Source organism: Acipenser ruthenus, chromosome 21, assembly GCF_902713425.1.
Source record: "Acipenser ruthenus chromosome 21, fAciRut3.2 maternal haplotype, whole genome shotgun sequence".
Taxonomy (NCBI): domain Eukaryota; kingdom Metazoa; phylum Chordata; class Actinopteri; order Acipenseriformes; family Acipenseridae; genus Acipenser; species Acipenser ruthenus.
Window position 1 is genome coordinate 21,403,808 of NC_081209.1, and position 14,283 is coordinate 21,418,090.

The 14,283-nt window shown below is 36.6% G+C and overlaps 1 protein-coding gene across 2 annotated transcripts in view; it reads right to left on the reverse strand.

The window, feature by feature from the left end:
- Positions 1-293: 293 nt before the first annotated feature.
- LOC117429854 (calcium and integrin-binding family member 2) overlaps positions 294-14,283 on the reverse strand; it is a 33,640-nt gene continuing 19,650 nt past the window's right edge. For both annotated transcript variants that reach the window (XM_058995025.1, XM_058995026.1), the window contains exons 3-6: positions 12,210-12,321; positions 6,224-6,371; positions 5,350-5,545; positions 294-1,406 (exon numbers count right to left, since the gene is read on the reverse strand). In XM_058995025.1, coding sequence (XP_058851008.1) covers positions 1,385-1,406; positions 5,350-5,545; positions 6,224-6,371; positions 12,210-12,321 — 478 coding nt within the window. In that variant the 3' untranslated portion in view covers positions 294-1,384. The remainder of the gene's footprint in view (positions 1,407-5,349; positions 5,546-6,223; positions 6,372-12,209; positions 12,322-14,283) is intronic.

Genomic DNA, 14,283 nt, shown 5'->3' on the forward strand with positions numbered 1-14,283 from the left:
ACTGTAGTGTCCCTGTCGATTACCATAATGACGAAAATGTGGCTGTAGCTGGAAGCTGACAACACAATATCATCATACAGGCTCCAGGCTGCAGATAAGTTGCAGTAGTGAACTATATTTTTTAGTAACCACTGACAGAACATCACCCTCTTTCATTTGTATTCCATTTTGTGTAAGGGCTTTTAGTTTTGGAGGGTGTAAAATAGATTAGCATTTTTAGGCCACTGACATATAATCCACTTCGATATCTTACACAAAACTAAAGAAAATCATGAGGAGACCAGGATTGCTTTCAAAAGTAGATTCATTAAGTCAACAAGCAACAGAAAATGTATATATTCAAAGTTTAGCCAAATGTTTTATATTACATCAATTACTGAAAAAATTGTTTAAAGGACAGTTTAACACAAAAAAGTATCAAAGCACACTGTAACGTCAACGGGTGTCAGTGGCTGACTTGGGAGTTGATGCAGTGAAAATGAGAGAGCCCTTCCTTTCAACTGGAGAACAGTTATATATGATTGTCGTCATGCTCCAGTACCTAAGCAGTACTGGAATTAAAATGACAAAGCAATTTGCAGCAGGCAACAGAATACAGTTGTGTTCATGCATTTTTATGGGGAAGATTGCATAGCTGTTACAAAAACTTTGTGTCCTTGGAGCCAGTGCTGTGCTTTATTTCCTTAGTTTTTTTGTTTGTTTGTTTTTTCCTTGATGCACACCGGCTTTGAGATCTTCTCCAGTCGGTTGACCCACTTTGAGAAAAAACAAACATATTTCAAGAGTATCCAATAAATATTATTTTCAATATACAACAGATATAAAAAAGAGAAAGCTGACAGATTCAGTCGTGTTTATCGTAACCATGGAGAGGGAAAGCAACCAGTCTTAGTCTCCTTTTTTGTGGGGGGGGGGGGGGGGATCACAATGCATATTTTGTATATAACATAGTTACATCTCAACATAGCTGTGACATTTTATGAAAAGACATGCATTTGTTTTCTCTTGATAAAATAGCTACTTGAAATGGCCTAGATAGGCCTGTGCTTCCTTTAAAAATAACATTTCAACCTTCAGTGTCCTGCTACCCAGCGTATTACCACATTTTACATACATATCATTCAAGATACAAACAGGGAATTAGGCAGCAAACTTCTCTTTTTTTGCAGACAGCTGTTGTAGTACAACGACACTGGTAGACTTATAGGATCATTAACTGGAGTAGTGGAGCGTTGCTTCTAGTCCCTCAGTACAGCATGGTTCATCATAATAACCCATGCATGAGGGTACTGTGAGCCACAGTAGTAGAGGATGACTGCATCCCTAATTGCCTGAGGTCAGGAGAAGCAGGTGACAAAGTCTGCAAGTTCTCCTTAGGCTTTTCTCAGATCCGTATATGAAAGGTGCTGCAAAAAAGAAAAAAAAAACATTTATTGTATTGGTAAACTCTGACTTGCTTCGACAGCATTGCCACATGCTTAAACAAGCCGGTTGCGTGTCTGGCCTGGTTTAATGGTGTCTTCATTTTGCACTGCGTTAAGGTGGTCATAAACACAGCACAGGCTTTATAACTATGTACCAGCATCCCTCTCTAAGTCCTAAAACCCCTACCCCACATCCAGTGGATTTTTACCAGAAAATAGTGTTCCTGATATGAAATCTGTATCCCATGTGGTCTCTCCAATAGGCCTAATTGTTACCTGCAGAGGAATGACAAATAATCATTACACGTTGTAAAAGCTGGTGACAAGACAGGGACCCCAACAGCAAAAGGTTCATTCATTTGCTTCAAAGTTGGTTTCATGTACCCCAGTTCTTCTGCTACAAAATAGTACAGCACTCAAAAGCTCAGAATATAAGGCAATTACACATAAACTACCGTATGCTTCCAAGAAATTCATAATAAACTAGATTTGTTACATGCAGTAGACTAGATTTGTCTCTTTCTTTCCTTTATTGCATCATTCAGCATCTGTGCAAAGCGCATTACTAGTAATTGAACAGCCTGGGGGTTTATACTTCTTAATCAAAATGATTTTACTTTAATAGGCAGCCATTTGTTTAGCTCTGAAGGTATGAGAAATAATACACTAAACAACGTAAGTCCCATACATTTAAAACTAGTTCACGTGTTTTTTACCCTGCAGGAATTGAACAGATTTTGGGGTCTGCTTTAAATTGCCATAACAATTAATGCAGCTGTCGTTTTCTCTCTGGGGTGAATTATTGACCCACACATTAACATACAACAAAAATACAGTGACATGAGGTTTGTGAAAAAGCAGGTTTATACACGTTAGGGTTGTAATATTAAGAACTGCCACTGTTTAGATTTAAATAAACCCATTTAGCTGTTGTGAAGTGACAATTCACTGTAAGTGGGCTTTCTTTTTCAATAATCCAGAACTAATTAAGATATGTGTGGTTCACAGAATAGTTAAGTCAACATTTTAATGATAAGTTGTAGCTAACCAGGACCAGAAACAGCAGTAACAGAATTTTGAAATTTCAAACTACTTAATATTGACATTAGTGTTTTCTGAACAGTCCAAATTGGAACCAAATAGCCTAAATCAATGTTCTTCAAATATACATAATTCTTAAATGCATTTTATAAGTGGATAAGGGGTTTATGATCCACTATTTTCTAGTGGTGGTTCTCTGCCAAAATTGTACTTCCAGAAACACCCAGGAGAATGCTGGTTCCACTGGCACCCACTCTAATACCCCTTGTGAAGTCACATCTTTCTGTTTTCGCATGCTTGTTGCTGAATAGCTGCACACAAGTCTAGTGGCTCATAAAACACATTGTGTGACACACAAATCTGCATACATTGCAGATTAGGGCCACTGCAATCATTTAATCAGAGCGTTAGCATATGAAAATGTTCCTACAACATAAATATCTTTAGCTTTGTAAAAGTATTTTTAACATTTAAAGCTTTGATAAAAAGTTGGTTTCCGTTTTTCATCATTTGATCAAAGGGACTGATGCTGTTTCTGCAGTGACAGGAAGAAATCTACAGCTTTGTGATAAAGCTGTCATAATCTGATTAGATGGTTTCACTGAATCACCCATATTTCCATGCTCCACTGTTCAATTCCTTCCTGCTTTACGAGATCTTGGCAGATTCATCCTCGCTGGTATTTTATGTGTATCTTGCCTGTTTCATTTAAAAGCATTTTATGCCACTCTGGCACTGAAATGAGTCTTAGTTTCCGTAATGATTTACAAAGCAATTTCCTGAAAGAAAAACGCAGCCAGTCTAGAAGAACAGATAACTTAGTCAGTGTCAGCACCGACGTGCTAATACTCACATTAAACTACAAGCAGGCTGCTAATGAGAACGTTTCAGTGTGAAATAAACATGCTAGTGATCAGTAATACAGGACACCTGCTCCGCCCAAAGCAGAAGAGATAGCACATCTACACATTAATGGCATTCTTTAGGTAAGCGACCTATCAGCACAGATTAATATTGTTTCTCTTAAAACTGGGGCCAAGGGAATGGTCAGGCCATCAAATCCTGTAACACTCAACTGTGAAATTACAGAGACATGCTGTTTGTTAATCGAACTCTAAAACTATTAGGGTTATATGAGGCTAGGTGGCGTACAACAAGAAGACATTGTTCAAAGTGTGTGTATCCAAACAAAATAACTCAGAAACGTCATGTGTTGTGCACTTATTTGCTCAAATGAGCAGTTTTGAAAGAAAGTATATTTCATTTTTAAAACATTATACCTGGTATTAGACTAAGCTAAAGAAAGGTCTCAGTTTGCATGCCTTATTTTCAGGAAGTCGGTTACTGTTTCACTTCCCAGATCATTTCTCCTCAGCACTGTCTTTGGGTCAACGCAAGTCAGTTAATAGTGGAAGTAGCTAGTTGGTTCATAACAAGGGGTGTTGACAGTGTCACTCTCAAGGGGAAATGACCAATAATGTGCAAGGCTACTAACAAGCAAGACCTGCAAACAGAGATTTATTTAACCTAGTGCAGTACCAGATGTTTTAAAATGACAATACACGTTTGCAATAGCATGTGTTTATTTTAAAACTGTACATTTGACCTATAATCAGCCCACTGCATTGATGATAGTGGAATTCTATGGAGTGGCAACAGTTACCAGTGTAGCAAATAAATAACTCCTGCTGGGGAAAACATAAGGAGCCTGCTTGAATGCAAATGAGAATTCATCAGTCTACCACAGACAATTATGACGTGCGCCATGCAACCAAATTGATTCATAACAGGCAGTAGCATGGACGACTGACCACGGCAACACATTCCTGTGAAAAATGATGCAACAAGAGTTCAAGTATAACCAGGCACAGATGGCCAGATTGATGGGTGAAGTCTCTGCTGAAACCTCTCTTGCCATGAATGTTAAAGAGTGAGTTCTGAGGTTCTGAAAAATATAGCGTTACCCGTGCCCACGTGCTGCTACAACTGTTTAAATAACATATCTGTCATTTTGCTTTTAATTTTTAACATCCTGACAACTTTTTACACTTATAACTTTAAAATATATTTCAATGCTCTTTTCAAAATGTCTGCTCTAGTGCACTGATAGTGTAAGGATTATTGCCCACATTGTCAAACAGGTAACACAGCAATAAAGATCCATGGTGTGGTACTGAACAGAAAAGCCAGAGCACTTTTTTTTTTTAGAGGACAGATCTCAAATCCCAAAGCACTAAAGCAGACATTTTGAAAAGAGCTTTGTTCGGAATCTACCTCAAGCCCATGTAAGAGCCAAGACAGTTAGGGCCCTATTTACAAAACTTTAAGGACTCTTTTAAGGAGTGTTTAGTTAAGGACTTTTTTGTAGCCCTTTTTGATTAATGAAATCGAGTTTGCAGATCATAAAACATTTGATTATTAGTTTATTAGTTTATTCTTATTTATTAAAGCACTGTTTCGCCTAAGATACTGAACACAAAAAAAAGTGCCGTAGAGAGTTATAAGTATAATATAATATAAATATGTGAATGATAAAATCTGTACCCCAAACTGGGAGCAACCACCATCCAAATTCGACAGAGATTACTCTTGACAAAACGTGTCAGTGCCACTCTGCAGTAATAAGTTAAACATTTCAAATATGCAACATACAGCTTTTCCATTCCATAGTGTTTTAGCAACTAAAGAAGAAATATTTTTTAACTTAATTTACATATATTCATTATTGATCGAATGTCTAGAAAGCAAAATGTAATCTAAGGTTGTTTTTTTTTTCTTTTCTTCCAAGATCGATGTATAGGGTTAGTCAAGCAGCTTTAAAACCACCCTATGACATTTTAATATGCGTCTATATCTGGATATGAATCATAGTTTTTTTAATTACCTTAAGAAGTCTGGTGCCCTGGAAATCATATTTTCAAAGTCAGCAAATGCGAGCTTGCCGTCTCCGTCCAGATCGGCTTCCTCAATCACTTTCTCACACACCAGGTTCACTTCCTCCGGGGTGAGCTCCTCTCGGGTCAGCTTATTCAGGGTCTGCTCCAAGTCTGACTTGCAGATGAAATTGTCTGTGTTGAAGTCTAAAGCAGAGGCATTCAAATTCATTGTCATTTTCCAGTGAAATATGCAGGTCAGTTCAAACGAGTAACAGATTGGGATCGAGATCAATTCATTAATTTTCTTCAAAGTTGTATACATAAATATCGTTTTTAATTTAATATACATAAATAAATATATAGTTTTGTTACGACCAGGTTAAGCAAAGCTCAAAGCTATAACACAATGGTACAATATGTGACCCTATTTACTTCTAGTCTCTTTTAGTTTTAAAGTCAAACCCTTCAAAGGGACTGAGAACAAAATGAAGATAATAATCAGTTAGCTTTATCAGGAGTTCACCAGTAACCTGACAAAATAAGCATTAAAACACAGAAGAAATGTATGCCAACTATGCCTGTTTTGCTGTGGAACGCAAATATACATGTAGTAACACTAAAAGAAACAAAGGCTTCTCAATGTCTTCCACACATTACATAACATTTCTATAATGCACAGCAACTTACATCTGCACTTTTGTAATATTATTCTATTTCCCAAGCGATATCAAGTGGGGGATGAAATCAGCTGTATGACTATTAACTAGGCTGTGGTAATAATATAAGACATTGTGGCCAGGACGTGTCAATGTGGTGATAATAAATGGAGGGTGGGATTAACAGAAGTTAAGGGGTTTGATTTTAGTAAAATAAGTGACTTACCATATATTTTAAATGCATAGATGGCCTTCAGTTCTCTGGGGGCCATTTCACTGAGCACGGAGAACATGTCCACAAAATCATTAAAGCTGAGGTTCCCATCTCCAGCTTCAGAGAACGACTCCACGATCCTCTCTTTAAAAGGATTCTCCTGTGGAAACAGATGGCCTTGTTTAACACACCATCTCCCCTGTAACAATCTCATTAGGGTGCTTATCACGGAACAACATTAAAACAGTCAATGATCCTTCAGGGCTCAATTTACTGTGTTATCCATCAGTATAAATAAAAACAAAAAACAAACGACAACTGAGCGACTGCTTTACTAGAGTAATAAACAAAAGCTGTAGAAACTCTTCTAGAAGATCAACAAGTGTTGAAAAGCCCAATCAAAGTGTGTAAATTGGATTGCTGTAATTAAAGCAAGGGCAGTAAACATGTGCAGGTTCAGGGAGAAACAAGTGAAGGAGAATCAGACATTTGAAAGCACTCTCCTTAAAGAGAACAATGGAAGGGTTAGTAGTATAAATCACAGGCAGGCTAATACAGAAAGAACAGTTGACACACTGCATTAGTCCATGAAACTGAAGTAATACAACATAATCACTTTAATGTTACCATGTAAAATGGTCAATACTGTTGAGTAACAGCCTACCAAGAAATGCTCATGTACCAATCTGAACTAAACTAGATATCATTCCCTTTAATATGCTATGTGATTATCAATTATTGGTTTATTCTTGACCAGAATTAATTAGGGGATGAATAGAATTTTGTGGTTTCCTATACTAATTTTTTTTCAGAATATTACATTAAAAAGCCAATATTAATTATACACAATTCAACTGAAAAAGTCAAATTAAAATATCACCATTGACCACTTATCCTAGCCACTGCATTCTTTTTTTAACTGTAATAAAAAGAAGCTTATTTCTATTTGAGAATAACAGTGTAAATATAAAGCTGTTCTGCTTTAAATGTGACTTCCTGCGATTATGTCCAAGTATCCTGGCTGTGTGCTGTTGATATGCAGCCCAGTTTCCAAATCACATTCAGTGCTCCAAAAACATCCTAATGGTCCAGTGTACAGGAAAAGGAAATACAAAAGAACCTGTCGTCTCTGAGACACACAGACACACTGAGCGCTTGTTGAATGTTACAGCAGGTAGACTATCATTTTTTTGGCCTGATTTTCTCAGGGTCATCAGTGAACCTGCAGTTTTTAAAAAGCTAATGAAGACAGACATCTCTGTGAGGACAGAAGTGATTTATGTTCTGTTCTAGTGGCCTCATCAATCTTCACTAAAGTGGTCAGTTTTGTCCAGAGTCCCAGGCTGCATTACAATCATGTATCCAAAAATGCGAGAATGAGTATTACACTCATATAAAGGCAGTATTATACTCCAGACACCAGTATTCTGAATAATGGCTGGAATTCTAGAAGTTAAAACCAAACGTAATGCTTTACATTATATAGTTACCATACAAAAACAATTTGCTAGTGATTTATTCTTTTTTTCACAAACAGGTATCACATTTAAATGTGTTTAGCTAATAATACATACATAACCATTTAATAAGATGTCAATAAGTGGGTAACTACCAATGGACCTTGCTCTTCTAACAATTACCATGGAAAAGGCCTGCACCATTGTATTACTATGTAATTACATCAGGTAATGTTTCTTTATATTACAGTGGCTAAAAAGGCCACTTTTCTATAGCCATGTATAGCCTTGAGTTTGACTGCATTTAAGAAGATACATGTCAACTAACATTGACATTTTTTAATGACTAGGCACTCTATAATCTACTCTGAATTTGGTAAATTATCTACTGACTTATTACTATAAGTATTATCAGTTTAAGGTATATTTCTAGGAGCCAATTGATCCAGGAAACTGGTCATTTGACAAAGATACTTATACAGGACAGGGTGCAAGGCATATCAGTCAATGCTGTACTGTTGTCTATAATATCCTTTGTTCACACTGTGCCTTCTTAATATTCTACCTTTGCAGTCATATTAAATAAACAGTAAGGCGAGTGCTGGCAGGGCAAGGGGAGTACATCATAATATGATGCATGCAGTTTTAATTGGAACATTACACAGGATAGATTCCCAGTCATCTGGGCATGACTAGACTAACGAATGCCCCATTACCATCCCCCGCTGATTTATGAGGTAACTGTTATTGCAATTCACTGTCATGGATATTGCAGCTGCTTCTGTACTCTTAAAGGTGTAATAATCAAAGCTTGAAAAATAAAAAAACATTCACTTACTTCCCCAAGCATACAGCATGCATGCATACGTACTTTCCTCAGTCCCATATTCATTTTAATGGATGTTGGGATTTTCACGGATGAATCCTACACTGGCTTTTTAAACCTAACATGTATTATTTAAAATAAACCAAAATACATTTAAATGGATATGGGGCCCCAAGGGATTTTCCAGAACTGGTATGTTTTGTTTTCTAGATTTTATTTTGTAAGTGAAAGCATCGTAGCGTATCTAGATCTTGTTCCCTCCTGCAACGCTGCTTGTTTTCCTTTTGTTCCCACAATGCACCAGTCATTTCAATGACATCACCAGCACTGCTACAGGAGGGAGCATTAACTGAATCCAATTTGATCTTTTTCGCGAACACTCCAGAGTAAAAGTTATCAAATGTATTCTCCGACAATCAAGGTTAAGTTTAAAAATACTATATATTGCAGCAATATGGTTTATTTTAAGGTTTTCAGTGTAAATAGTATTTTAAACTAAATGTTCCTTATGTATTGTGCTACTTAAAACATGCATTCTGTGAAATCAGTTGGCTGTGCCTTATAGAGAATTGCTTGGTTCCCAGCTCTCAGTACATATCAGTGCCCCCCCCCCCCCCCCCCCCTTCATCAATATCTGATTTTATACATTTTCACTGTAAAAGAACCAAACTGAATACCAGATTTTCTACCGTACTGCAATGTCTAGTCTGGCCTGTCATATTAATGCGATTATTCCATAGATTGGCGTCCCTAAACCATTTTGATAATGCAAAACACCCCCTATTTTGTGTGCTGTAATCCATTACTTCTTCAGCAGCTCAATTACAGAAGGTATCTCATTGATCTCAGTTGCCTATCAAAGGCAGTGTATTGACAGAGCTGAGACGGCTGAATAATGTAGCTGTCCAGCAATTCTTCAAGGCTGGAATTGGACCATGTGTCATTGCACTTAACTGTTCAGCAACAGCTGTCAAGGGGTTTGAGCAACATATTGTAAATGTACAATAATATACGCTTTGATTTTCTGAAGAGAGGGGGAATGAACCCAGATTACAGATCATACTGAACTAGTTCCTAATGAGATTTTTAAAGAATACGTTCTTCAAAGGTTTTTTTCTGTAATAAAATAAAGTTTGATAGTCATGAAACTGGTCTAAATTCTTCGTTCACATCAGCCCCAAACAATTGCATAAAAACAGACTTTATTGCTTAAGCCTGTTAATAACTCATGTGTTAAAGCTTTGTTAATAGGACAGACTATGATAAGATAACATTATGTTGTGAGCAGTTCAAGCATGTTTAGGAGGAAGTAGTTGGCCACTATATTTCCCTTGTAAAGGGATATCCAGTACCATACACCATAGCAGGGTATAGCATGTCTATTCTATACATTACTGGATAGACTTTAAATTAAAGATTTACTACACTGTAGCTTTACTTTTTTATTGCATTATTTAATGCATGCATATAACAAAATGATATGGTCAGGGAACTCAATTTGTTTAATACATGAAGTTAATGCATGATCATAGTCACACATTTTCATGCTTAGTGCATGTAGCAAATATTCATAAATTGTAACAAAATGATGTTAATGTACCTGTCTTTTGATGTGTAGAGGCCTGTTGTAGAGGCAGTACTTGAAATCCTGATAGTCAGTCCTTACAGAAACAGTCCTCCCTACTTTACTCCGTTACTGAAATGAGACCTTTCTATGCTGCAGTGGCAGAAGCTAATCCTGACAAACCAGAACAATCATTACCAGTGCCAAAAATGCCATGTGATGTATTGAGAGGGAATCTGAGGCATTCAAGGTAATTCAATTGTGACGGCGGGAAAATCAATTAAGCCTTTAATAAAATAACAACTAATTAACATGTGAAATCCAAACTCATTTAGTTTAGTCAACGCAGGACACTGACCACACCGAGCAAATGTAAGCCCTTTGTAATACAGCACCACACCGACTTTAGTGTACATGTAGTCCTGCTTGTTTCTTTTGTTCTTCTACAGGATTCCTGTAACGCATTGAGGCTGACTCAGCAGAATACAGGATGTGGTTTGCAGGACAGGGTTATTAAGCGCTTGCTGCCAGGATGTCATGGAAACCATTTACTTGGTTTGATCAAGATATCTGAGACCTTCCTAGCGATGTACAGCATGTGCATAATGTCTATCGCTCCAAACACCCAATCATAGAATTCTGAGGTGAAACTACAAGAGCGCTGACACACATTAAGGCACTGGTCATAATTAGTTTCATGGCTGATTTACCGTAGACCTTGTTACTAGTTTTCAGCTCTTAAACTGTTGCAGTGTTCAAATTAGCTATAACATTTTATAAGTAATTTGAACTGTAACTGTTTAAGAGCTGAACACAATTAAAAGGGTCTAATTAAGCAAATGATCAGTTCATTTAAGGGTCTAGTTAAGTAATCGAGAGCTCAGTTGGAATGAAAACCAGCAGACACTAAATAAGTATCTAAAATACAGTGCTTTATAACACTGGAGTCTGAAGCTATTGATAAGAGACGGTGCAATTTATGTTCTGCCTTATAACAAGAATACAATTCAATCATAAAAAAATCCTAAATTCTGCCATACGGAATAAAATTTCAATGCCACATGGTGTGCTAGCATGGGATGAGCCTTGATAGGCCCAACAACCTCTTTTCGTTCCTGATATGTTCTTCCACATGCATATGAATTCTTCTACAGTCTCAAAGTTTCATATGTAATGTACGTACTGCATTCATTAACTTATGGAATAAGTGTTTCTCTTCTTCGTAACCATTTATTGGAATTTGAAGGGACTATTCAAACATGAAAACTCATTTTACACCCAGCTCCTTGGGGTATTTGCTTGACACTGGAAAAACATCTCCAACAACTAAAGTTCTCAAGTAGTTTTAAGAACATTGACAATACATTTTATAGGCACTTCAATTACAGGAAAGTGGCGCAATGCCAAAATTATATTTTTTTTACGTTTCACATAAATTCTATTCTCGTAAATGTCTCCAACTGTTTACATTTTAAATCTTGGGTCCTCTTAAAAATGCAAAAAGGTAATTAAGCTATTTTTCATTTTGACGTGTGGACGATTCAGATATCTTCCCAGTTACATTAGTGATTCACATCAGCAGCTGAAATTAGGCGATAACTTTTCATTCATTTAAAATGTAGAAAACGTCAGCATGCATACGGTTACATGTCTTTTCTGTATTGCTGTATGTATGTTTTTGTTTTCGTCATCCTTGGTAATTAGAAGTGGCCATTAAAACCAGTAACAACATCAGTAACAACTACTGTATGCTTCTAAATACATAAATAAAATTCTAACCATACAATTCCTTGCCGTACTAGTAACTTAATGCCAACCAGGAAATGTAAATAGTTAGCTTTGAGTTACAGAATTTTGTTAAGTATCTTGATTGTTCTAGCAACAATTAAATAGATAAAACCAAAAGGCATACCATAGATATTTCACAGTTTGAAAAACTTTTCAATCTAGTTCCTGGACGCCATATTGGCTTTTAAAACTTTTTCCTTACATGGTATAAAGCCAGTTCTGTACTATATAAAGATATATCATGAGACCATCTTCCCCTATACTCTTTGTTTTGATGAAACCAAATATAACCCAAACCACAGTCTAGTGATTTATATGAAGCTACCTCATTCTTAGAAAGGTCTGTAGAAACTTGGGTATTACCATTAGTTCCGGCATGTTTATTATGAGCTGTATGGGTACTTTACAATCAGGATCATTCGTGTAGTCCATTGGCACTAAATTAGGTGCCAGTTCGTGGTATCTGGTATGCAACCTGCAAAAGATAAGAAGAAACATTTAGCTTTCTTTTTAGCTTCCAAATAAACCAAATGAAAACCTACATTCAGAACTAACCATAAGTATATACATCACTGCCACCTGCTGGATGTTTAAAACACAATAACTTAAATGAATATAAATAAAACAAATTTTGTGGACTGTGACATTCATTCCAAATTGACAGCAGATGGTAGCTCTTAATAGAGGGTTATTGACAAAACTAATCTGTATAGGCAGGTATTTCACTATGCAGCTACTATTCTTGTCCTCCAGCTTTAGCCCATGGTTTCTTCATTCTTCCCACAAAACTTTAATTTGCTCTTCATGAATAAATCTAAACTGTTGCAAATAATATTGCCTGTCAACTGATACGACTAGGTAACAAAGCTGAGCCAATCTGACAAATACCAGTCTCCACACCTTCTCCATACTGCCATGGGTTTAGTCATTGATTTACTTATTTTTCAAATACTAATTCCACTAAGAACTCCATTAGTAACTTTTCTATTTGAAAACCAGGAACTGCTCACTAAATGAAGTCATCCAGTCATGTGCACAATTTTGCCTGAAGAAATATGAGGATTTCTTGATACATTTATTTAATCTAACTTTGTTTCTTTTATCCTATTTACACCTTTTGGAGGTTGAAAGAAACACCATATATTTAAAGTCTCCATTCAGGAGTTCATTTAGTGAAACATCTCAACAAAGTACAATAACTACATGAACAAGTAAAGTCATTCTACCAGCATTTCCAGTCCTATCAATATATTGCTAAGGCACTTCAATACACAGCATGCTCGCAAAACTGTCTTTCTTTCTCAGTGAACATAACCTTTAACTGAAATAAATACCCTTCACAAATCCCAAACAGGCTGGAGATTAAATGCAATAAACCCTCACTTCTGCACTGATTTTTATTAAGATCCCATCTATACAGATTTAGCTGGCTTCACGAAAGCTGGTAAAAAACTGATAGGGGCCTTTTTATTGGGTACACGTAATACAGTGCAATTGGACTGACCTAGGATTTAATGAACAGTGATTACTACATTTGCCCATCCTCCTTATCTCTGTGTGCAAGAAGCTGTAATCCCTGTACCCAGCCTATAATGAAAAGAGACAACAGCATCCAAAAAGATGAAAGCGCTGACAACAGACAGCTGATTTATGAATTGCATCTGCAGCGCATTTCCATGGTTCTTTGTAAATGAAGCAGGAGTGTTTGCAAAATTTTACATGAAAAAGAATACAAAATACCCCAAATGCTATTAATATCAGTGCAACTTGGTAAAACCCATCATGTGTTTCATTTAACATGTAGGGATTAGGTTTGCATTTAGTGTAGTGATCTGAGCAATTAAAAGGGTTGATGGAAGAAACAAATCTAGACCATTTGGTCAATCCCTGAATTAGCCAGCATTCCAGACTTGGCACAAAACACTATCAACAGTATTAAACCCGCTAAAACCACCTGCCCAACTTCAACTTGAAACATCTCAGAATCACCCAGTTCACTCAAGGGATAGCAGTGGAGTAGTTTTGTCTTGGAATAAGATGAGTTGAGTACACCAGATCTTGGCATAACATCTCATGTGTAGGGGTATTGGTGGATTACTGACCCCAATTGAATCACTAACCCACTGGATTTTCTCTGGTCATCCACGCAACCCCCAACTCAATGCAAACCAGACCAAACTGTTTAGCTTCTGATGAGAACTGATGAGATCCAGGCTACAATTTTCAAGATCACTTTGTGAAAATAAAAAATGTAATGTTACAAAACTAAATCTTAAGTGGTTTGTTATTCATTTCTTTAGTATTGTGAAAAACACAAGAAACCACTGTAGCACTGCCCATTTTCAAAGGGCTTAACGGCTTTTAAAACAACATAGAACGCTATAAGAAGTTTAGCACATTAAATGTTGTGAAAGAGGTCCTCTGCGTGGTTATTTAT